This window comes from Pyricularia oryzae, chromosome 4 (genome assembly GCF_000002495.2).
Source record: "Pyricularia oryzae 70-15 chromosome 4, whole genome shotgun sequence".
Classification (NCBI taxonomy): domain Eukaryota; kingdom Fungi; phylum Ascomycota; class Sordariomycetes; order Magnaporthales; family Pyriculariaceae; genus Pyricularia; species Pyricularia oryzae.
Genome location: NC_017851.1, coordinates 1,129,638 through 1,151,496, shown reverse-complemented (window position 1 = coordinate 1,151,496; position 21,859 = coordinate 1,129,638). Strand labels below are relative to the sequence as shown.

Here is a 21,859-nt window from a genome sequence, read left to right as displayed (position 1 = left end):
CCCTAGGGGCCACAGCGGTTCTCCAACGAATAGTGAACCCAAGCCAACTGGTGACAAAGGCAGTACAAAACGGGTGAGAGCCCTCTTTCCAACAGTGCTGCATTCTGAGTACTTCTCGAGGGCGCTTACCCGAGCTATGTCTAACGGCTTGACACATAATTAGGTGAAGTCTATAATGTACCTAAGTACCTACCTATAGGCCTATAGGTAGGTACCTTAGGTAGCGATATAAGGTAGTAATGAGTCCAGATTACTCGACTGGCGAGGAAGTCACTTCAAGTACCAGGACGCTGCTCACGTACTAGTTCTAGAACAGGTAGTTCTAAAAGGAGGCAGACGGTTCACATCATGAATATCCACTCCTACCAAGCCTGTTCCGCCCAAGTAAGACGCTTATGTAGACAGAGTATTTTGTACATAATAATTTCGCCGAAAAAAAAGAGAAGACCCCAAACAAGACGAAATCGAGTTACCGCAGCTGATGCCCAAAAAAATGCGGGCCCTGAGATGAACCATTTCTCTCATTGCCTGCCACCGTCATCCAGCAACATGGAAACGAGTATTCTGGTCGACATGCCTGGCGTTACAAACGCCTTCGTCATTGGTACTGTTCAGTAAACCATCGCGATACCCTTGGCGCGTGCATAGACGTAAGCCCACGCCGCCTCGCTACGAACCCAACCATTGCGATTCTTAACTCCGACCCCAAAACTACCAATGAAATTACTTGATTCTCTAGCTAGAGAACTTGCGCGTGATCTTGGCAATAACTGGCGATGATGGGAAGGATCATAGGTTAGTAGAGCCCCCAAACGCACCGTAGAAGGATAATGACCATGGAAGTCTTACTGTGAAGAGCAACAACGCTGAAAATGAAGACGAGAGAAAGCACGAGAACAACGACGGGGTCGACCTTCAGACCGGGCGACTCGTCGGTGTAGAGCCCTGTTTTGTATTGCAAAAAGCCCAGTCAGCACTTTGGTTATCCCCATATTTCCCCTATCACCATCGGACGCGCATCGTGCGCGACAACCACGGCGGCATAGAATATTAACATACTCAGCATCGTGCTGCTGCTACCACCGGCGCCGGCGGCGCGGGTGCTGCTTGGCCGAGCATTGGCGATCTTCTCCTTCTGGTCGGCGGCCGCCCTGCGGCGGATGGCAGTGCGGGCACCACCGGGGGGCGTCGGCGACGAGGGACGGTTGACGCTGGCACCTGTCGCGGCGGCCGGGGCGTTGGCCGGCGAGGAGGCTCTGGGCGAAGACTAGAATGGAAGACGAGCGCGTTAGGAGAGTGTCGTCACGACGTGTTTCTGCACGGGCGCCAGCACTCATTGCTGTTGGCACCGTCGCTGTGACTGCACAAGAGTAAGCTTGACTAACCATGCTGATTTGATGTGTGGGCGGAGATATTAAAGTGAGAAAATGTCGAGAGGCGATCAACCAATGTAACGGCGGAGTGATATGTGAGGTTTGGTAAGATGAATGCCTTCAAAAGAGGTCGCGTACTTGCCGTCTGATGGAATTGATCAATTAATCCGCAGAATTGAGGACACGATTGAGCCTACTTACCCCTTGGTACGTACCTTGTCTAAGGCCCTTGGTCGCTTGATTAATTCGGCGCGATGGAGTGTCCCCACTTAATTCGAACCCACTTTGGAAATGCGATTTCACCGCCTGAGTGAAAAAGTCCCTTGCGACTATCATAGCCCCCTCCCCCGCCAAAATGTGAACGGCAGAAAAATAGTCAACCTTCCTGCATGCGCCTTGATTTGCATCAAGTGGAGGATTGCTTTTGTCTACTATATGGTCCAAGACTTACTGATACTTAGTCATAAAACCTGGCTTCATTTCTGGCTTAATACCACAAGCATATATTCCACTCGAGGCTTCGGGTCTTTATCTTGTCCTCAATTCTAGTTGTCTCTTATTCGCAACTGAACACTCTCTACCAGACAAAATGCCTGACTATGATAGCTACCAGACCCCGCTGGGCATGAGATATGCCAGCCGGGAGATGCTCACACTGTTCTCTCCTCGAAGCCGCAACAACACCTGGAGGCAACTCTGGATTCATCTCGCCGAGGCCGAACACGAACTTGGACTGCCCCAAGTTACCCAGGAAAAGATTGATGAGCTAAAGGCCCATGCCCATGTAACAGACGAGGCCTTTGAGGTGATCAAGGCTGAGGAGAAGATCCGTCGCCATGATGTTATGGCTGCCGTACACGCATACGGAAAGGAGGCTCCAGGCGCGGCCGGTATCATCCATCTGGGTGCCACATCTTGCTATGTGACTGACAACGCAGAGCTCATCTTCATCAAGAAGGGCCTTGAGCTGCTTCTGCCCAAGTTGGCGAAGGTCATCAGCAATCTCCAGAAGTTTGCCCTCAAGTACAAGGACCTCCCGACACTCGGCTACACTCATCTCCAGCCAGCTCAGCTCATCACAGTCGGCAAGCGGGTGTGCCAATGGATCCAGGAGCTGACCATGGATCTGGAGGATATAGAGCACGTCCTCTCCGCCCTCAAGCTGCGTGGTATCCAGGGAACCACGGGGACCAAAGCATCCTTCATGGAGCTCTTCCAGGGGGACGAGGTTAAAGTCAACAAGCTCAATGACATCCTTTGCAAGAAGCTCGGCTTTCAGGGTGTCTATGACATCTCCACTCAGACTTACACTCGAAAGGTCGACCTCCGTGTCGCAAACGCGCTTTCTGCTTTTGGCGCCACAGCCGAGCGCATCGGCTTGGATATCAGGCATCTGGCCAATTGGAAGGAGATTGAGGAGCCTTTTGAGGCGGGCCAGATCGGGTCGTCCGCGATGGCGTACAAGGTAAGCATTTCTGCCCATAGGCATACTTTCGCCGACGGACGCAGTGCTAACATAGCCCGTCTGCAGAGGAACCCAATGCGTAGCGAGCGCATTACCAGTCTCGGGCGCAAACTTTCGACGCTGTCCGTCAACTTCACCAAGACATTTGAGGTGCAGATGATGGAGCGCACACTGGACGACTCAGCCATCCGTCGCATTGACATTCCCGAGATGTTCCTGCTTGCTGACGCTATCCTGATCTCGCTCGACAACGTGACCGACGGCCTGGTCGTCTACCCCGCCACAGTCCGCAGCCGCGTTATGCAGGAGCTTCCATTCATGGCAACTGAGAACATCATCATGAAGATGGTTGCACAAGGTGCATCGCGACAGGAATGCCACGAAGAGATCAGGGTTCTGTCTCACCAAGCGTCGCATGCGGTCAAGATGGAGGGCAAGAGCAACGATCTGCTAGAGAGGATCAAAAACACCGAGTATTTCAAGCCGGTGCATGCCGAGCTTGATGCCATGCTTGACCCTGCACTTTTCACTGGCTGCTCGCAATCTATTGTCGAGCGGTACTGCGGTCCCGATGGAACGGTGGAGAAGGCATTGGCACCCTACAAGGAACACATCGCATCTGCAGCCACCGCGGAGCTTTCTGTATAGGCTTCGGGAATAAAAGATGGTTGTATATAGTCTGTAAAAAAAAAAAAAAAAAAAAAAAAAAAAAAAAAAAAGAGGTGAGGCTCGACAGGGTGAATGATTGGAATCAAGTAGATGATAAATGATGCCCTAAGCTGGAACTCGACTGATGAGATATGATCCAAGAGTGGACAGCTATCATCTCTTTGCAATCCAATGGTGATTCAACAAACTCATGAGGAGTCGCTGGCAGTTTTTGGAGAAAAGAGGAGTTCAGTAACCAGGTGGATCCGTGCAGCAAGCATTTCGTCTGATGATTGGAGAATCCTGATCCTAGTCGGGACAGCGCGCGGCGGCAAAACTTGAGACTAAGGGGCCAATCAACGCGAGTCGCAGAGTGAATGCCAAGGGGAGTGGAGCCTGGCCACTGCGTGCATGGACCAATTCTACTTTTTGTTCTCACTGAATTGGCTGCGGCCCCTTTCAATCACATTTGTACCTAGCCGCTGGACATTCTTCTCGTACCCCTGACAGTCCAGGACCGGTCCTTGTTCGGCTGGCCCACCCCTTACCAACGTACTGTATGTAATGATTGCTACTCCTTTTGTAGATGAGATGCCAGGAGATATGCACACCTATCGTCGACTGGGGTTTGTTGCTTTGTGAAGTTGTGAATGCTCGGAGGTTGGGTGATGTACAGTAGGTATGGCTGTTATTGTCGACGGGTTTCTCCGCCCTCCAAGTTTGCAGCGTCGCTAAGATCGACGAGGAAAACAAAGGGCGCCTCCACAAGAAGCCAATCGAAAGCCATCCGTTTACGGGTAGGACACTACCGTACCGTACTACAACAGATCCAAGCCCAGCGCCATTGCCCGTGCTAATAAATAGGTAGCGATTGGGCGCAGGCCGCGTAGCGTAGGGGAACAGCCAGTCAGTGGGACCGGATAGAGAGATGAGTGGAGTCTAGGTTTGGTGATGATTTTGGCAGGCGCCGTGACTAGGGGTCGGCTTGCACAAAGGTGAAAAAACGGCGAACCAAGCTTGGTTTTTTTTTATTTTTTTTTATATTCATTCTTTTGCCAGTTACGTGGATGATCCAGTCTAGCCCAAATGAGCGCACGAGCACGGCTCAGTTGTCTTGATGCAACCCTTATTTGGGTGAGTTCACGAGGGAAAAGGAGCAAAAAGGTACCTCGGGTAGGTTAATGTAAAAGTACCCCCCCCCCCCCCCAACGTACTGTATGCGAGTGCAGTACGAAAAGTACGGCATCGTGGGTGCCTGGTGGGTGGGCACTTTGTCGGGGCTCACAGCGGCGACGGGCCGGATATTCTGTACAGTAGGGGGTCATCGCTGTAAGCCGTCGCTCGGAGGAGAGGAGAATCAATCAATCAAGAACATCGTTCTTAATTCCGCGTCGTTTTCGTTAGGTCCTACCAGGTTGGTTGAGCGGGGTGTACTAACAGCAGTTACCTCCGTCACCTTTCCACCTGCTTGCCTGCCAGCCGTCAGCTTGGGTACCTCTACTCCTACCTACCTAGATTAGCACAGCTAGATTAATTTCACTGCAAACCCACTCACACCATACATAGATTTGATGGATTCCATCCAACCCCAGACCGCAAAGTGAGAATCCCCAGTCCAGGGCCCCTTCTCCTTTTGTGTCCTGGTTCCCTGGGCTTAACAAATAAAGTCGAGTGCGGCATCATCTCGCTTGTCAATCTTGAGCTCTCGCAATTCAGCAGCCGGCCAGCACAGAATCTTCAGCCTTCTCCTCTTTCAACTTTCATCCAACGGGATACCCTACCATTCTACAATTGAATTTTTTTTCTTGTTGGTTTCTTTTCTTTTTTTTTCCCGCCCTTTTTTACTGCTCCTCTTTAGATTCAGCATTTCAATTTTGCATCGCAAATCTCTCCCGCCGGCCCCCTCTCTCCTCTTCCCGTGCGTCAGCCACTACAGAGACAGGTGCTAAGCCAGCTAGCCCCCAACCTGCCTGTCTGTGTGATCCCCGTCCGAGGTCTCGAATCGACTTTCAATTCTCCACCCAATCTCCTTTTGCCAATCTCTCAACAGCACAACCTGACTGCAGCCCATCGCCCACGCGTCCACTTCGTGCGTCGTTTCGAACTGCAGAAATCGCTCCCGAGTCTTTTCTTCTTCGTCGATTTTGCGAGCTGCCGATTGTCACGTTTCGAGGCCTGCGACACCCCAGCTACCTGCCAAAAGGGTACGGGAGTAGTCGACACAGGGTGCGAAGCGGCTCGCATTTCCCTTTCTTGTTTTTATTTTATTTTTCTTCTTTTTCTGTTCCTGGCTCCCTGGGTCCTAGGGGTCTCTTGAGCCTTTTCTTTACATCTGAGGTGAGTGAAACCAAGGGTGCGCGTCGTGATGCATTACAAAGACGCGCCTGTGAATGTCAGGGTCAAGTCTTTCGATCGCTAGCTTCCTGCCTTGTTTTCCGATATGTGTGCGCTCGCTCTATGACACCCAAATAGACGTCCGCGCGCAGCTGCAAGTCGGGCCTTGCTGCAACCTGCAACCCGACTCTGAGGACAGTCAACATTTGGCTTCAGCCCAACAGTCACTTCGTTACCGACAAGATTTACATAACGTTCGGACGGCCTCTAACATGTCATCGACGCCTCTAGGACCAATCATGTCTCGCGACGCCGACGTACAAGCACATTCGACGGCACACGGCTCAAAGGAAAAGGAGACGCTTACTCCCGAAGACGGCGGAAGCGGAAGGAAGGGTCGTGGGCTCCTGAACGTACCATCTAGGTCATCGTCGCAAAGGATGCAGCCCTCTTCCACATCGACCGGCCTCGGTGGAGCGGCGACCGGCGAATCCCGGGATAGCGTGGACGGGCATTCAAAGGAGTCAAAGGGAAGCCAGTTTGGTCGCAGGCGGAGAGGAAGCGCATCGAGCAACCACTCAGGAGTTGCCAACAGCCAAACGAACACGCCCGCGAACTCGCAGCCTAGCTCGCCGCCTCCCCAGTCTCAGAAACGCAAGAAGGGTGGTCTGTTATCCCTCTTTGGATGCTGCGGCGTCCCGGACACCGCCAACGCTCTGGAGAATGGTGATCACCCGCTTCCAAACCACAAGGTTGAAAAGATTCCCAACCGGCCAGCTACTGCCAGCCGGAGGACGGCGACCCCCTCAGACCAGGCGACCCCGACAAAGACTTTGTACGAGAAGGAACAGACGCAGCCGACCCAAAGTACATCCGACTCGTCAAGAACGAAACGTGTTTCTGCGTCAACAACAAATCAGGACCAGTCTACGGTGGGAGAGCGCGAAAGCGAGTCGAAGCAGCAGCCATTGGTGGGAAGTGGCGGCCCTGTTGTCACAGTTCAGCCACCTCAGGTATCAGGAATTCCCGAATCTTCTGCCCAACAGTCCCAGCCACCTTCCCAGGACACAGACGGGGATGTTGAAATGCAGGACGAAGGTGCTTCCCAAGGCGACGTGGCACAACAAAGCGTCGAAGCTGCCCAGCAAAAACTCCCACCGCCTCCACCAGGACCGATACCCAGCTCTAACGCAGCAGAGGAACCCGTTGCGAGCTCCGACAATGACATGATCCCAGCGGCTGTCCCCGAGCCACCAGAGCAAAAGTATCTACTGCCGCCCATTCAGCCCAGGTTTAAGGGCAAGAAGTGCTTAGTTTTGGATCTCGACGAGACGCTGGTTCATAGTTCTTTCAAGGTACGGCGAGCTACCCACTCCGGTAATAGTAAAAATGCGGCATGTATACTGACATTATCAACGACATAGATCCTTCACCAGGCCGATTTCACGATACCAGTCGAAATAGAAGGCAACTACCACAATGTTTACGTGATCAAGCGCCCAGGGGTGGACCAGTTCATGAAGCGTGTTGGCGAGCTTTATGAGGTTGTCGTGTTTACTGCATCAGTGTCAAAGGTTAGTAAAATCACGCAAGGCCCGCCTGTTCTCGTGTTTTTTCTTTTCTTTTCCATGGGTGCATGCGCTAACAAGTCTTCTTCATCAGTATGGCGATCCTCTTCTGGACCAGCTTGACATCCACAATGTCGTTCACCACCGACTTTTCCGCGAGAGCTGTTACAACCACCAAGGCAACTATGTCAAGGATCTCTCCCAAGTTGGAAGAGATCTCAAGGACACAATTATCATCGACAACTCGCCCACATCTTATATTTTCCACCCTCAACATGCCGTACCGATCAGCAGTTGGTTCTCGGACGCGCACGATAACGAGCTCCTCGATTTGATACCCGTCTTGGAAGATCTGGCAGGGTCCAACGTTCAGGACGTCAGCCTAGTATTGGATGTTACACTCTGATACCATATCGTTTTCATTTGTTTATTAACACTCTGGCCTAAAAACAACTTTTTTTTCCATTCCTTGTCCTAAAACACTCACTGTCAACTCAAAGTTTTCCTTATTACTATTCGTCTGTTTGCCCCTTTTCCTTTTACCGTTTTTTTTCTTTTGCAGCAGACCTCAGAACTTGTTCCCATCATAGCGGAAGGCGTTTGAAACGAAATTTTGCCGATTGCTGTAGATGCTCTACTGTTTAATATCCTATACATATTACGACAGCTTTTGGAGCGTGTCCGGCGAACTCGAAGGGGAAGAGCGGAAAGGGACAGAAAAGCCGGGAGTTGGAGGGGTGCCTCGAGGACTTTGTTTTCGCGCTGCCTCAGAGCAGAGTTGGTGGCCGACGCTGTGCGCCCGCCTTCGCTTCCACTTTACTTCAATCCAGGTCGGATGAGGGCTAGGGACTGAGCGTCGCTCTGAGCTGTATGGAATTTGTTTTCTTGTCGCGGTGGTCACAGATACGGCACCCAGGGACATCAGCTTCTCCAGTTTTATCTTGTTCGCCTATCGATTATTCTTCCCTTGAAACATATACAAGTTAGAGTCTTGCCCTGTGTTCCAGACGGGAAGTCTTCTCTCTCGCCCTGCCTGCGGGGTTGTCTTGTCAGGGAGCACGTTTCAGCTTCTTGTAATCTCTCTATTCCTTTTGCTTTGTGTACTTCAAGCTTTCTCATTTTTCCTTTGGCTTTTTTCATTTTCTTGATCTTATTTGCAGTTTAGTCTATCGGCACATCTCCTTACCTCCGACTGTATCCCTACCTACACTGGAGGGCAAGGGGGAAGAACTAAAAAGGAGAGGAAAGAAGAGATTACAGAACATACAAAGCATCCAAATATCAGAGTCCACGCTTTCCTGATAAGTTACTGTGGTAATCGCTTGCAAAATGTGGAAAGATTAGGTACCTATTTACATGGCAAACCATCTCTCTGGAGCAGAGACGGTAGTTTTTTGAGATATAATCGAAATTTCTGTCGCATGTTCATACACGCATGGTACTTGGTACATGTCTCGGACTTGGGACGGGAGTACTGTCTTTCGTCGTACACGTTTTGCAATGATGATCGTTGTAGAATAATGGGTGTGCCTGTTTTTTTTTTTTTTTTTTTTACCAACGCTACCAGAAGTGATCTTTTGTAGTTATCAACATGTCAGATTTGATTCCAGTGAATGGTTCATCATCACCAAAAGATGTACTACTTATAACAATGGTGCTCAAATACTCTTGGTGTGAAAGATTAGACGAAAAAGAAGGCTGACGCCACGTGATTTCTATTCCCGTACCTACGAACCAGTATCCGTACGACGGGGAATTGGCGAAGAAGTGACAAAAGGTGCAAGGTGCGCCCTGGCGCAATGTGTGGGGGCGGGCCTGGGGCAGGCTGCAAGCGCCGGGGTCGTGTCCCGCTGTGCATGGGATTTGACCCGAGGCAAAGCTGGCTTTGGTAAGGTAGGCAAAGAGGCAGGTGGGCTGGGAAAAGCCGCTGACGGAGTTTGCGTCACATGCCAGAGATCACGGATGTTTTGCTCCCCCAGATACAATTCGGTTTGGACAGGTCTCGAAAATCAATTGGACAAAGCCATCTCGGGTACCTAGCTTTCCTACCTACCTTAACTATTCTGAATCTGAACGTAACAACGCACACGAAATAAGTACATTGTTCACGTGGGTTAGTTCGGTTTCAAGCAAATAAAGGCAAACAAATCCCAGACCAAAACTGCACAGTCAAACGGCTTATCCCAGTTATGCCGAGCGGCCGGATACCGCTTTGCTGGATCACGGTGCTTCGATAGTCGATCGATGTTCGGATGAGTGCATCTGTGAATTAAGCGACTCGAGCAAAGGTGCTGCTGCCGCTGCTGCTGATCTAGCTACCTTACCTAGCTCTAGTCTACTTCTAGTGTGGTGTACGACTAAACGTCTCTTGTTCTCTCTCGAATCCGACGATAAGTCTAAATCAGCATCATCAATACAACAACACAATCTTTACGTGAGACGCAACACAGCACAAACATAATACACGACGATCATATACACAAAGCATACATTGGCGACGACAACGAAACGGATCAAACCCACCCGGCCTTTCCTTGTAACCACTCCATGGACTGCTAGCACCATCACCAAAGGCGCATTCCAAATACACACATTCCCGGGATGGCGGCACAATCAACTCTCCGCCACTCGGCGGCCGAGGCAGCCATCGCCGCCTTCCTCGACAAGTACACGGAGATGATCAGTACTCGCTTGCGCAAGACGTCGCGCACGACCAGGCTGCTGGGAACGTTGGCACTCGTCGCTTCAATTGTGCTCGCCGGCGCGGGGGGTAGGCGATGGTGGAGGCGGCGGCGGCAGGAGCGCGAGACGGGCCGCAAGCTCGTCCGCACAAACAGTTGGCTGTCCAACAAGGACGGCTCGCGCACAATCTACGTCCCCTACAAGGACGGCACATCAAAGGTGGTCATACAGCGCACCAAACCCCTGACGTTTGAGGCGCACAGGAGGCTGTTTTTGAACCCGCCGAGGGTCTCGGGCCTGGCCGATGGTTCCGTCCCGGCCGCCCAGACCAAGCCTGGTCTGAACCTGGCCTTCCTCCACCAGTTCCTAAGCCTCATGAGCATCATGATCCCCCGCTGGTCTAGCAAGGAGGCTGGTCTGCTGGTCAGCCATGGCATGTTTCTGATGCTACGGACGTACCTGTCGCTGATTGTTGCGCGCCTCGACGGTGAGATTGTGAGGGACTTGGTTGCTGGAAATGGAAAACAGTTCCTCTGGGGAATTGTCAAGGTACGTTATTTCATCCCGCGTAACCCATACGCGTCATGCTCTGCACCCAATGTCATACTGACCGCACATGCTCGGCACATAGTGGTGCGGACTGGGAGGTTTTGCATCATACACCAATGCCATGATAAAATTCCTCGAGTCAAAGGTCTCCATTGCATTCCGGACGAGGTTGACTCGGTATATCCATGATTTATACCTGAATGACAACCTCAACTACTACAAACTGCCCAACCTAGACGGCGGAGTGGGCCACGGCGCAGATCAGTACATCACACAGGATCTTACATTATTCTGCGCCGCGGCGGCAAATCTCTACTCGTCATTAGGAAAGCCGTTTGTCGACATCTGTCTCTTCAACTACCAGCTCTACCGTTCGTTAGGCCCCGTCGCCTTGACGGGTCTGTTGAGCAACTACTTCCTGACGGCCACGATCCTACGCAAGCTGTCGCCGCCATTTGGTAAGCTCAAGGCAGTCGAGGGCCGCAAGGAGGGTGACTTTAGGACTCTGCACGCAAGGCTCATTGCCAACGCTGAGGAGGTTGCCTTTTACGGTGGCGCCGACATGGAGAAGCACTTCCTGAACCGCGAGTTCAAGTCGCTCAAGAACTGGATGGAGGGCATCTACATGCTCAAGATCAAATACAACATTCTCGAGGACTTCATCCTCAAGTACAGCTGGTCCGCCTACGGCTACCTGCTGTCTTCCCTGCCCGTCTTCCTCCCGGCCTGGGGTGGTCTCGGCGGCGCGGCCGAGATGGCTGCCGGCAGTGAGGAAGGTCACAGGGAGCGCGGCCGCATGGGCGCCTTCATCACTAACAAGCGCCTCATGTTGTCGCTGGCTGACGCCGGCGGCAGGATGATGTACTCGATTAAGGACCTCTCGGAGCTTGCAGGCTATACGAGCAGGGTCTACAGCCTGATCTCGACGCTGCACCGTGTGCACGCCAACGCCTACTACCCCCGCGGCCGCATCAACGAGCTGTACTCGATGTCAGATGTTCAGGGAACCATGCAAAAGGGCTTCGACGGCGTGCGTCTCGAGCACGTCCCTGTTGTCGCGCCTGCGTTGTGGCCGCAGGGTGGTGAGGAGCTCATCGAGTCTCTGTCGCTTGTTGTGAGGCGCGGAGAACACTTGCTGGTATGTTTTGAACTATTCACCACGTATGTGAAGAAAGTAAAACTGGTAAGACTAACAAACCCACATAGATCTCTGGAGCCAACGGTGTCGGCAAGTCTGCCGTCTCACGCATCCTGGCCGGGCTCTGGCCCGTCTACCGCGGTCTTGTCAGCCGGCCGAAGAACACGGGCGAGGACGGCATCATGTTCCTCCCGCAGCGGCCGTATCTGTCCATCGGCACGCTCCGCGACCAGGTCATCTACCCCGACGGCGAGCTCGACATGCGCGGCAAGGGCAGGAACGAAGCGCACCTGAAGCGCGTCCTCGACGAGGCCAAGCTTGGATACCTCCCGGACCGCGAAGGCGGCTGGGACACGCGCAAGGAGTGGAAGGACGTCTTGTCCGGCGGAGAGAAGCAGCGTGTCGGTTTCGCCCGTCTTCTCTACCACGAGCCGCAGTATGCATTTATCGACGAGGGCACCAGCGCCGTCTCCAACGATGTCGAGGGCTACCTCTACGAGATGTGCAAGGAGAAGGGAATAAGTAAGTCTTGTCTTGTTACTCAAGACATAATCGCTGTTTGCTAATATTTGCAACCTTTTTTTCTCTTTTTACACAGCTCTCGTAACTATTTCCACCAGGGCATCGCTCAAGAAGTACCACACATATAACCTCGTGCTCGGCCTCGGCGACAATGGCGACGAGTGGACGCTCGAGCGCATCGGTACGGAGCGCGAGAAGATGAACGTGGAGAGGGAACTGCACGAGCTACGCGAGCGACTCGAGCAGGTCGAGGAGTGGAAGCAGCGCCACCAAGAGGTGGAGCAGGAGCTGGCCCGCGTCTGGGTAGAGGGCGGTGACGTCTTGGGCCCGCCGCCGTACGTAGAAGCGGAGGGGAAGCAGCCCGCGCAGACGGACAAGACAAGCAGCGACGATGGTCTGTCGTCATCTGGCGTACAGGTGTAGAGGGGGGCTGTTTTGAGGGGAGGAGTATGGTAATGTGACTGGGCCGGAGTTGTTTGTATGTCTGTGTTGTTGCTGTTGCCACCAGTTACTACTTTTAAACTTGTACATGCATATGGGCTGAAAGGAATGGATTATTTCCATGCCGGTATTTCCTTTTTCTGGTATCTCATTCTTGGCTTATTCCTTTGGCCGTTGCTGAGGAGGCGCTCGGTGTTCCCTTGCGTCTCTTAGCGTTCGTCGTTTATGCACTTTGTCCTCCCAAGGGCTGATGGGGCAACGGACATATACCACCACTAGCGGCTCGCTTTGGCACTCGGCTGGTTTTGTCGGTGATCCCCAAATGCAGCACCAAGATCTGATATAAGCCTCAGATGCTTGTTGCTTTTCTTATTTTCTCCTTGAGGGGGTCAATGTTGGAGACCATAGAAAAGTGAAGCCCACAAGTATTCAAAGTAAATCACAAAAACGGGTCGCAAATGTGGTAGAACCTTTGCGTGTCTGTGTCCAAGGGTATAGGACATATGTCAGGGTATAGGATGTTGGGCATTGACTTGCGATAAGAGTCCGACGGGTGCCTCCTCTTTTTCTATTCCTTTTTTGTTCCTCACTCTTCGATTCCCTCTCCCAACGCCTGATATTTTTGTTTTTCTGTCCTAGGATCGTCTGTGTAAGTCCCTTCGTTTTTCCCTCATCTGCTCCCTCATTGCCCAGCTTGCGTCTTGGCTTTTTGGGTCAAACGAAAGGGTGGCTGTGAAGAGAGGGGAAAAAAAAAGAGGAGACAAAGACACAGGATCCTGACACACAAAGCCTGTCTCTCGCAGTTATGTTCCCGCACAGGATCGTCACAACGCTGCCGAGCCTGCTGCCCATCATCCACGAGAACGAGGAAGTGGTGCCCCCTGCGATACCGCGTCTCGTCGCACCAACCATCCCGCCGCCGTCGTACCGCAGAGGCGGCGCCGAGGTAGACGGACTGTGGTTCGACGGCAACGCCTTTGCCGCCGTCGCCGACTACCTCAACAACCAAGAGCAGGGGCTGCTGTCGTCGCCCGGCTACGCCAGATCCTTTTACACGTCCAAGTCGGACTACGGCGGCGTCGCCATGGACCAGACCCTGCCCGCCCGGCCGTACGAGGACTATGACGACGACGAGCCGCCGAGGGTGCGGTTCTTGGACAGATGGGGCTGGAGGAAGGTGGTGTTTGCCACGGTCGGCTTCATCTTGTTCTTGTTGGTGTTGGGGTTGGGGACTGGCTATGGGTTGCGAAATAGGTGGGTAGTTTTCTTTGCTTTTTTTTTCTGTCAATGGTTAAAAACAGTGCCACTGACGTTTGCTTCCTCGGAGCAGCGGCCCCACGATAGCAGGTCAACAGGGCGAGGGCCAGTCCCCTGGAAATCTACCTAGCGCTTCGCCTACAGCTGCACCTAGGCCTTCGCAGTCGGCACAGCCATCACCCCCAGCGAATACAAACCCGAAACCGAAGCAACGGTTCCCGGCAGGAACTTACAGCTTCACGGCGGCTTTGATGTCAGTCCAGACCAGCTGCACGTCCGACCCGGCCGTGTTCGGCTGCTACCCCTTCACGACGTACGGCTCGGCCACGGTCAGCCAGTCGGCGGCGACGTTCGAGTGGACAATCGAGTCGACAGGCAGCAGCTCCTACCAGCTGTCGTCGGCGGCAGGCAGCGTGAGCAATGCGACCCTGCTGCCGCAGTTCTCCAATCTGCCCATGACGCTCGTCGAGGCCAACACGGACACGGAGCGGTATACGTTCAACCTGACCATCGCCAAGGAGTACGTGGTGCCCAACGGCACGGCCACAGTACTGCCCGGGACGGCGGATTGTTGGTACAACAGTACCGTGGTCAAGGTGGAGCTGTGGACGCGCCAGAGGGCGACCTACCCGCCGAGCATCACGGACGTGCCGCTGCCCAACACCGACGGAACCGGGTCGACAACGACAGCAGTCTCCCCTTGGCCCTACAGGTTCACCATGAGTCAGGTCCAAGGTTCCAGCCCGAACGTGCCCGAGTGCCGCAACTCCCAGGGGACAGTGCTTGGGCCGACGATTAATGGGGCTGGCGATTGCCAGTGTTCATACAAGAATTATGATTTGTAATTAGAACTAGTAGTAGATAATAGTCAACATAGCGAGTCTTTTTTGGCTGTGTTTATGGTTCTTTGTTCCCAAACAATTAGTGACAAAACTACCTGTCCATCATAGGATGCAGCCGAGCAGCAACTACAAACTGGGACGGGACCCGTCGGTAGATGCCGACAATCGGCGCCGGGGTGGGGTCTATTTATGTCATCAGCGGAGTCCGGCCGGGGAGCTTCCCCACGAGACGAGGCACTCTAACTTCTCCGTAGCTCCTTGGTTTTCCTATTTTTTTTCGAGTTTTTGTTTTCCTTGGCTGGCCTGTCCGCTTGGGTAAACTTTTACCAGTCCTCTTTTCGCCCGTTAACCGACCAACGGATGTGGCCAGACGCGGCAAGACTTGACCCGCTGAAGCGTCTCGTGACGTGCTATAGCTTTCTTCTTTTTCTTCTCCCTCTTGCCATACTCTTTATCTCTCATGTCGTCTAGGTAGGCAGGCAGAGAGGGGCGAAGGGCTTTCCGAGATCCCACTCTATTCTAGAGCCGCGTGGCAACACAAGGCGCAGATTTGCATTATTAGCCGGATGTTGTACAGTGCATGGAAGAAAAGGTGGGGTGAGGATTCCCTTGGAGAGGGTCTCCAAAATAGCCTAAAAAGCAGAAACTCGGCGGCTGAAGTACGAGTAAAGTGGTCGACGGTTCAACTGCCGCGGAGTGTCGCTTGATGCGGGGCGTGAATTCAACCGCTAACAAACAAAGGCCAAACATTATTTTACGGTAGCAGCGGGTTGCTGAGATACGCCCGACACTTTACTTATTTGTGATCGGGCTATTATGTATGATGACATTTCGTTACAGGGTGAGTCCAGCAAGTGTATAGATACTACCTCCTTCTTCGTCGGAGCAAATACTGGTAAAATATGCAAGTAAGGTACCTACCTATTCCTTTGTATCAGAAAACAGAACAAAACAAAGAACCAAAAGAGAACCTCCCAGTGGCAGTGGGGTCCCTCAACGGCCGTGGTTTAATTTCTCATTGGTGCGCCTGGCATCCATCAATTCCCCTTGGGCTGGGCTTGGTGATGAATGACACTGCAGATTGCGGAGCCAAGATTTCACATATTGCTATAGGCATTGGTGGCACTGGTTAGCCTAGTCCTAATACAATCGGCAATACCCAGTAAAACTTCGGTCGGGATGGGCAACGCATCCACATGGATCATTGTACAGTATCGGGGACCCTAACGGTTTGCAGATAGTGGTGAGGCGGGAATCCAGGACTGCGGAGTTTTTATGTCTGTATAAATCCCGCGCGCCCTCCTTCTAGCCATGAGGAAGGAGGGCAACCTGATTCTGGTTCTAGTATTATTGCTCCTTCCTTTTTGACGAGAATATAATTGCCTATTTCCCCTCATCTCACCTGTATCTATCTGCTCTTCGAAGTGAGTTTGCTTAACCTTTTCCCCATCACTACGTCATCGTTCCTCAATACTGATTTGCAACCCGGCCCCAGATCTGTGTTTTCTTGACTTGTACAACCCGATTTGATACCCCAGAAACCCAGCAATCATGGCGTCGCCAACGATGAAGCTGAACAACGGCCTGGACATGCCGCAGGTCGGATTCGGTCTCTGGAAGGTCGAGAACAGCGTCTGCGCCGACGTGGTCTACAACGCCATCAAGGCCGGATACCGCCTGTTCGACGGTGCCTGTGGTGAGTGCGCCGTCTCCAACGCAAAATCCCATCCCCCAAAAACTTGCCTCTCGGCGATATATGTCCCATTACCCCGCAGTAATGGGCGCGTGATTATCCGGGATAATATCATGGTGGTGTGCCACAAGCTGCCCCTTACATTCCTCCCCCAATCGAACCCTCAGCGTCTAGATTCTCCACTTATCCAATCTTCCCTATGGGCAATTCACTAATCTCCGGACGCTTCAACACACATAGACTACGGCAATGAAGTCGAGTGCGGCCAGGGCGTCAAGCGCGCTATCGATGAGGGTCTCGTCAAGCGTGAGGAGCTCTTCATCGTCTCCAAGCTCTGGAACACATTCCATGACGGCGAGCGCGTTGAGCCCATCGTCAAGAAGCAGCTCGCCGACTGGGGCATTGAATACTTCGACCTGTACCTGATCCACTTCCCCGTGGCCCTCGAGTATGTCGACCCTTCGGTCCGCTACCCGCCGGGCTGGCACTACGACGACGCCGGCACCGAGATTCGACCCAGCAAGGCCAGCATCCAAGAGACATGGACCGCCATGGAGAAGCTCGTTGACGCCGGCCTGAGCAAGGCCATTGGTGTCAGCAACTTCCAGGCCCAGCTGCTGTACGACATGCTCCGCTACGCCCGCATCCGTCCCGCCACCCTGCAGATCGAGCACCACCCCTACTTGGTCCAGCAGAGGCTCATCGAGGCCTGCAAGACCGAGGGCATCGTCGTCACTGCATACTCTTCCTTTGGCCCTGCCAGCTTCAAGGAGTTCAACATGGAGCACGCCGAGGCTCTGACCCCGCTGCTTGAGGAGCCCACCATCGTCAAGCTGGCCGAGAAGTACGGCAAGGACCCGGGACAGGTCCTTCTGCGCTGGGCCACCCAGCGTGGCCTCGCCGTCATCCCCAAGTCATCGCGTGAGAAGACCATGAAGAGCAACTTTGAGGCTGTCGGCTGGGACATGGAGGACTCCGACATCAAGACCATCTCGGCTCTTGACAAGGGCATCCGCTTCAACCAGCCCGCAAATGTGAGTATAACTGCCTGCTTGCTCTTCGCTCGTATCTCCCTTCTCCGCATGTTTGCTGACCAGCTCTTTTTGTACAGTACTTCTCCACCGACAAGCTCTGGATCTTTGGTTGAATGCACATAACAAAGCGCAAAACTATCCGAGTCCCACAGTCTAGGGGTAGCTTTGCATTTTGGGTGTTGGGATTATCGTGGCCAAGATACGTCGGGGCCCACTGAGCATGTCCCTGTAGACTTTGGTCGTACATTCATAGCATCAACCGAAAGCTTGTTAAATATGACACTCTCGTTATGACGCCCATGGCTGCATCTTAAAATGTAAAACGTGCTGAGGAACAGACATCACAGCACAGTACGCATGGTGATGAGCATGTTGTGCCGAACATCTTTTGAGTTATGAAAAGCCAGTAGGCCCCTGAACCAACGACCCAGGCCATCAATGGGGCTTTGGGAGGTGCCCCGTGACAAACGCAGCTGAAATAATATTCACTGGGTTGTCGTCGTCTATTCGTATATCATCCATCGGCTCAAACATGAAACTGCCGAGACTGCGTCTTGGAGAAAAAGTGGTACAAAGGGGTAGTATTTACTGCGAAGAGAAATGAAAGCCAAAACAGACCTCAGCGAACAAAAGCTAGACGTCAAAATTTAGCTAGTGTGCAGGATTTTGGTGTTTCAAGGAGGCTATAAAAAGAGGACTTACTGGCATCAATCTGCTTCACTTGGGGCAAAGCCAGCCGTACTTTGTTCCTGTAGAGAGCCGGGCCCCGAAGCTGCAGCGGATTGCCTTCTAAATATACCGTTTCGAGATTCTCCTTGTCCTTGAGCTCCTTCTCAACCTCGGCAAAGTCGGCTATCTGGTTGTAGCTGGCCCAAAAGTCGGTCAGTTCCTTCAGCGGCCCAAGGCCCTTCAGGCTGGAAATCTGGTTGTTTGAAACGTCCAGGACCTTGAGGTTTATGTTGTGCTCCAGCCCCTCCAGAGAGGTCAGGGCGTTGTGTGTTATGTATAGCTCTTCGAGCGTATGGACGTCCTTTAGAGGCGAAAGGTCTTGAATTCGGTTGGATTGTATGCTGAGGAGACGGAGCTTTGGAAGCCCAGCCAATCCAGTCAGCTGGGTGATCTTGTTCTTTGCTACATAGAGCTCCTGTAGCTCCTTGAGCGAATCGAGATTCTGCATCTCGCGGATCCGGTTCGATCCAAGCTCCAGCATACGCAGCTTGTTCAGCCCCTCGAGGTTTTCAATAGTCCTGATCTTATTGGCGACGAAAAATAAATCTGTGAGTTCCGTCAAGTGATTGACGTTCTCGATGCGCTTGATCTTGTTGAAGCTCAGGTCCAGCCATGTGAGGGCCTTCAACTCGCCCAGTCCCTTGATGTGTGTTATGAGATTGTCGTATAGGTCGAGCTCTTGTAAAGTACCAGCCAGGCAGGCAAGTCCATCGATTTCTTGTATGACATTTTGACGCAGGCAGAGGCTGACAACCTGCTTGAATCGCTCGAGTTTGAGGCTCGGGATGCTTCGGATGCGAGAGTGCGTGGCGTTGAGTTCCTCCGTGTCTAATGGTTCACCGTCGAGAAGATCTGTCGCGAGTTTGCAGTCATGTCAGTAGGATATTCGGTTAGTCTAGTGTAACCAGACCGGGAAGACCACAGGGCTACCTTCATCCGCGGGGATCACATCGCCCGGGTTGACGTTCTCATCGTCAGAGTACTCAGCATCCGACAAGGCTTCGGGGTTGGCTACAACAGCGTTCTTTGGAAACCTGAGCTTCCCGTCCCATCCCTTGCTGTCCCGGATTCCCGGGCTGGGCTGGTCCTCCGACTTGTGGTCCATTTCGCCGTCTTTTGACTCTGCAAGTTCAACGCGACCCTGTTTCTGTGGCCCGTGGTCCTCAGGAAGAGGATCAGACATTTCGAAAGTATGAGAAGTTTATATCTCTGGCGTGTTTTGGCTTATGTGGAAAGGTACGAAACCGAGCAAGCGTTCAAGAGTTGTGTGGGATTACACAAACTCGCAGTGCCACGGTGATGACGTGTGAGTGTTGGGGCTTGGAGAAAACGCGTTCGCGCGGTGTGTGTGTCTGTGTGTGTGGATGACTTCAGCGCGGGGTAAACGGTATCAGTTTCAGCCCTGCGAAATGAGCCAAGAGACGTCCCTCTAATGCTAAACTTCGATTAAGATGCAGGGATAGAGCTCCGGTAGAGTTTGTTGTTCGTTGATGTTTCGCGGAAATTTTTGTTGAGACGGAAGGTTTTACCAGAAAAAAAAAGGAAACAGTCGAGTTAGTTTATTTAGTTCCACATGCACATGTCAAAATGCCATCCGAATGAGAAGCAAGGCATAGTTGGTACCAGGTATCGACACCACACCCACATGTTCAACACGAGGCAGCCAGCAACGAGTAGTTACTTGCGTAGAGTATGTGTGCCAATCATATACTGTCTTCATACTGTGAGGGGTCCCGCTCACCTGCATTACCGTATGTAGCCTAATCACCTACCAAGCCTACCTATTGTAGCCCTACTCACCCTGCACCAAATAATTTGTCCGGCATACCGACTGAGCCTGTAATTTTTGGAGACGTCAAGGTTTCGAGTCTCTCTCTCTCTCTCTTTTTTTTTATATTTTTTTCTTTGTATCATCCATCCGTCGATCCTGCATAATATCACTCCGCTTTCGGCTGACTACTTCGACATACAGCAAAGCTAAATGCACAAACAACCAAACTGCCTCCCACTTCTACGAGCCCGCCGAATAACACCCAAAAGGGGATCCTTATCGTGCTCAAGGAATCATGGGAACCTAGTCCTTCATTCAGCTCCGTGCCGCAGGCCCCGGCGGCATTATCGGCTTGGACTCCGTGCCCAATCGGGCGGTTCACATCTAGTTTTCGCCCGGCCACTTCACTCATGGAGAATCCTACTGCCTCCCGTTGTCTTTACGGGGTTACTGGTAGCCCTCTGGACTTGGAAATGCCTAATGATGATAATATTCCAGAATAGAATCATCTTTATGCCGGGGATGCCTCCTGGAACTCGTAGAGAAGAGATCCAGGACTACTCAAAGCAATGCGCGGGCATCCGGTGGGACGAGGTGCACATCCGCTCGGATGATGGTACAAAGCTGGTACTTGCCGTTGCCTTTCCTCCCTGCCTGCCCGGTGCGGGCATGCCAGAAAAGCACGTGTATGTGCTTTATATGCAAGGGAATGCAGCCTCAACCCCACCGCGCCTCCCAACCCTCTCGGCGGTGCTCCAAGAGATTCGAAATGCGTCCAGAGAGCAAACACTGGTCACAATGGTCGCTGTCGGCTATCGGGGCTTTTGGAAATCACAAGGTCGCGCGTCGGAGAGGGGCATCAACGACGACACTGTGACGGCCGTACGGTGGGTTGTGGATCTTCACACCAAGAACCATGGTGCCACCAAGGGAAGACCAGTGGTAATTCTTTGGGGACAAAGTATCGGCGCTGGGTTCGCTACCAATTTGGCTGCCAGACTGATAACAAGCACAGGGAGGGAAAACAAAGCGAAAGTTGACTCGCTCATCCTCGAGACGCCATTCATCTCCATACGAGCCATGCTTGAAGCACTTTACCCACAGAAATGGTTGCCCTATCGTTATCTCTGGCCATTTTTGCGTACTCACCTTGACAGTTGGGCGAACATGGAAAAAATCGCCACACGCAGGAGCGTGAAAATTCAAATGGTTGTGGCCGAAAATGATGAATTAGTCCCGCGCCACCAAGCCGAGACATTGCGACAGCGTTGTGAAAACCTTGGCATCTCAGTCAAGTACCACATTGTCCCGGGGGCTTACCACAATGAAGCAAGCTATCGAAGTTGTGGTCGCCGGGCGATAGCGAATTTTGTGTTGGAGCAGTCAAATAAGAATTGACCTCTACCTGTAAGATGTGACAGGGGCTCGTTGGTTTAGCACCAGGGGGTGGCGAACAAGCTGGGGGCGAACAAAGAGTTTAGGGTTGTAATTACCGAATGGACTCTAGCTTTTGCAGTCAGCAGTGTCCACTCCCGCTGCCGTGGTAGAGTCTCATTCACAGTGGGACGTGATGCGGGCTATGGCGGCCGGGGTGCAGCAAGAAGGGGCGTGAAGATGTGTTCCGGACTTAACATGGGACTCTTCTTGAATTACCAAAACATGGTTGTGGGAGCGCTGTGAGTCGGATCGTGACACAAAAAAGAGTCTAACCAATACCAGGTTTAGTTGGCTTCTCAGTCAAAAGGGGAGCTGACAGAAGCAATATTTCCTCCGAATAGGATTCTTTGCAGCGGCGAGAAAAGAGAGGCAGAGT

At 52.5% G+C, this 21,859-nt stretch overlaps 8 protein-coding genes across 8 annotated transcripts; 6 read left to right on the top strand and 2 right to left on the bottom strand.

The window, feature by feature from the left end:
• Window positions 1-2: 2 nt before the first annotated feature.
• Window positions 3-1,388, bottom strand: MGG_03644 (uncharacterized protein; the record flags this gene model as incomplete). The annotated part of the gene is made up of 6 exons (XM_003716197.1): window positions 3-47; window positions 130-147; window positions 678-711; window positions 819-945; window positions 1,060-1,267; window positions 1,386-1,388. 6 exons carry the CDS (start codon window positions 1,386-1,388, stop codon window positions 3-5), a joined length of 435 nt encoding a protein of 144 aa, XP_003716245.1.
• Window positions 1,389-1,729: 341 nt separating this feature from the next.
• Window positions 1,730-4,061, top strand: MGG_03645 (adenylosuccinate lyase). The gene is made up of 2 exons (XM_003716196.1): window positions 1,730-2,838; window positions 2,905-4,061. Exons 1-2 carry the CDS (start codon window positions 1,963-1,965, stop codon window positions 3,484-3,486), a joined length of 1,458 nt encoding a protein of 485 aa, XP_003716244.1. The 5' UTR covers window positions 1,730-1,962; the 3' UTR covers window positions 3,487-4,061.
• A 959-nt stretch (window positions 4,062-5,020) lies between these two features.
• On the top strand, window positions 5,021-8,874 carry MGG_03646 (serine/threonine-protein phosphatase dullard). The gene is made up of 4 exons (XM_003716195.1): window positions 5,021-5,823; window positions 6,112-7,175; window positions 7,245-7,394; window positions 7,483-8,874. Exons 2-4 carry the CDS (start codon window positions 6,120-6,122, stop codon window positions 7,792-7,794), a joined length of 1,518 nt encoding a protein of 505 aa, XP_003716243.1. The 5' UTR covers window positions 5,021-5,823; window positions 6,112-6,119; the 3' UTR covers window positions 7,795-8,874.
• A 473-nt stretch (window positions 8,875-9,347) lies between these two features.
• On the top strand, window positions 9,348-13,258 carry MGG_17054 (uncharacterized protein). The gene is made up of 4 exons (XM_003716194.1): window positions 9,348-10,619; window positions 10,702-11,757; window positions 11,826-12,279; window positions 12,356-13,258. Exons 1-4 carry the CDS (start codon window positions 9,990-9,992, stop codon window positions 12,700-12,702), a joined length of 2,487 nt encoding a protein of 828 aa, XP_003716242.1. The 5' UTR covers window positions 9,348-9,989; the 3' UTR covers window positions 12,703-13,258.
• On the top strand, window positions 13,247-14,822 carry MGG_17053 (uncharacterized protein; the record flags this gene model as incomplete). Its single annotated transcript, XM_003716193.1, has 3 exons — window positions 13,247-13,369; window positions 13,524-13,974; window positions 14,051-14,822. The coding sequence occupies exons 2-3, from the start codon at window positions 13,526-13,528 to the stop codon at window positions 14,820-14,822; spliced, it is 1,221 nt and encodes a 406-aa protein (XP_003716241.1). The 5' UTR covers window positions 13,247-13,369; window positions 13,524-13,525.
• Window positions 14,823-15,696: 874 nt separating this feature from the next.
• MGG_03648 (NAD(P)H-dependent D-xylose reductase xyl1) lies at window positions 15,697-17,881 on the top strand. The gene is made up of 4 exons (XM_003716192.1): window positions 15,697-16,243; window positions 16,315-16,515; window positions 16,753-17,546; window positions 17,624-17,881. Exons 2-4 carry the CDS (start codon window positions 16,371-16,373, stop codon window positions 17,657-17,659), a joined length of 975 nt encoding a protein of 324 aa, XP_003716240.1. The 5' UTR covers window positions 15,697-16,243; window positions 16,315-16,370; the 3' UTR covers window positions 17,660-17,881.
• MGG_03649 (protein phosphatase 1 regulatory subunit SDS22) lies at window positions 15,747-19,910 on the bottom strand. Its single transcript, XM_003716191.1, has 3 exons — window positions 19,206-19,910; window positions 18,249-19,127; window positions 15,747-18,179 (listed from the first exon to the last, which is right to left on the bottom strand). The coding sequence occupies exons 1-3, from the start codon at window positions 19,456-19,458 to the stop codon at window positions 18,166-18,168; spliced, it is 1,146 nt and encodes a 381-aa protein (XP_003716239.1). The 5' UTR covers window positions 19,459-19,910; the 3' UTR covers window positions 15,747-18,165.
• A 10-nt stretch (window positions 19,911-19,920) lies between these two features.
• On the top strand, window positions 19,921-21,444 carry MGG_03650 (BEM46 family protein; the record flags this gene model as incomplete). The annotated part of the gene is made up of 2 exons (XM_003716190.1): window positions 19,921-19,965; window positions 20,545-21,444. 2 exons carry the CDS (start codon window positions 19,921-19,923, stop codon window positions 21,442-21,444), a joined length of 945 nt encoding a protein of 314 aa, XP_003716238.1.
• Window positions 21,445-21,859: the final 415 nt, after the last annotated feature.

Coding starts and splice junctions, on each gene's coding strand:
- MGG_03645 (XM_003716196.1), top strand. CDS start 1,963: ATGCCTGACTATGATAGCTACCAGACCCCGCTGGGCATGAGATATGCC. Junction 2,839..2,904: donor CGTCCGCGATGGCGTACAAG/GTAAGCATTTCT, acceptor GCCCGTCTGCAG/AGGAACCCAATGCGTAGCGA.
- MGG_03646 (XM_003716195.1), top strand. CDS start 6,120: ATGTCTCGCGACGCCGACGTACAAGCACATTCGACGGCACACGGCTCA. Junction 7,176..7,244: donor TGGTTCATAGTTCTTTCAAG/GTACGGCGAGCT, acceptor TCAACGACATAG/ATCCTTCACCAGGCCGATTT. Junction 7,395..7,482: donor TTACTGCATCAGTGTCAAAG/GTTAGTAAAATC, acceptor CTTCTTCATCAG/TATGGCGATCCTCTTCTGGA.
- MGG_17054 (XM_003716194.1), top strand. CDS start 9,990: ATGGCGGCACAATCAACTCTCCGCCACTCGGCGGCCGAGGCAGCCATC. Junction 10,620..10,701: donor TCCTCTGGGGAATTGTCAAG/GTACGTTATTTC, acceptor CTCGGCACATAG/TGGTGCGGACTGGGAGGTTT. Junction 12,280..12,355: donor GTGCAAGGAGAAGGGAATAA/GTAAGTCTTGTC, acceptor CTTTTTACACAG/CTCTCGTAACTATTTCCACC.
- MGG_03648 (XM_003716192.1), top strand. CDS start 16,371: ATGGCGTCGCCAACGATGAAGCTGAACAACGGCCTGGACATGCCGCAG. Junction 16,516..16,752: donor CCTGTTCGACGGTGCCTGTG/GTGAGTGCGCCG, acceptor CAACACACATAG/ACTACGGCAATGAAGTCGAG. Junction 17,547..17,623: donor GCTTCAACCAGCCCGCAAAT/GTGAGTATAACT, acceptor CTTTTTGTACAG/TACTTCTCCACCGACAAGCT.
- MGG_03649 (XM_003716191.1), bottom strand. CDS start 19,458: ATGTCTGATCCTCTTCCTGAGGACCACGGGCCACAGAAACAGGGTCGC. Junction 19,128..19,205: donor TGTGATCCCCGCGGATGAAG/GTAGCCCTGTGG, acceptor AACTCGCGACAG/ATCTTCTCGACGGTGAACCA.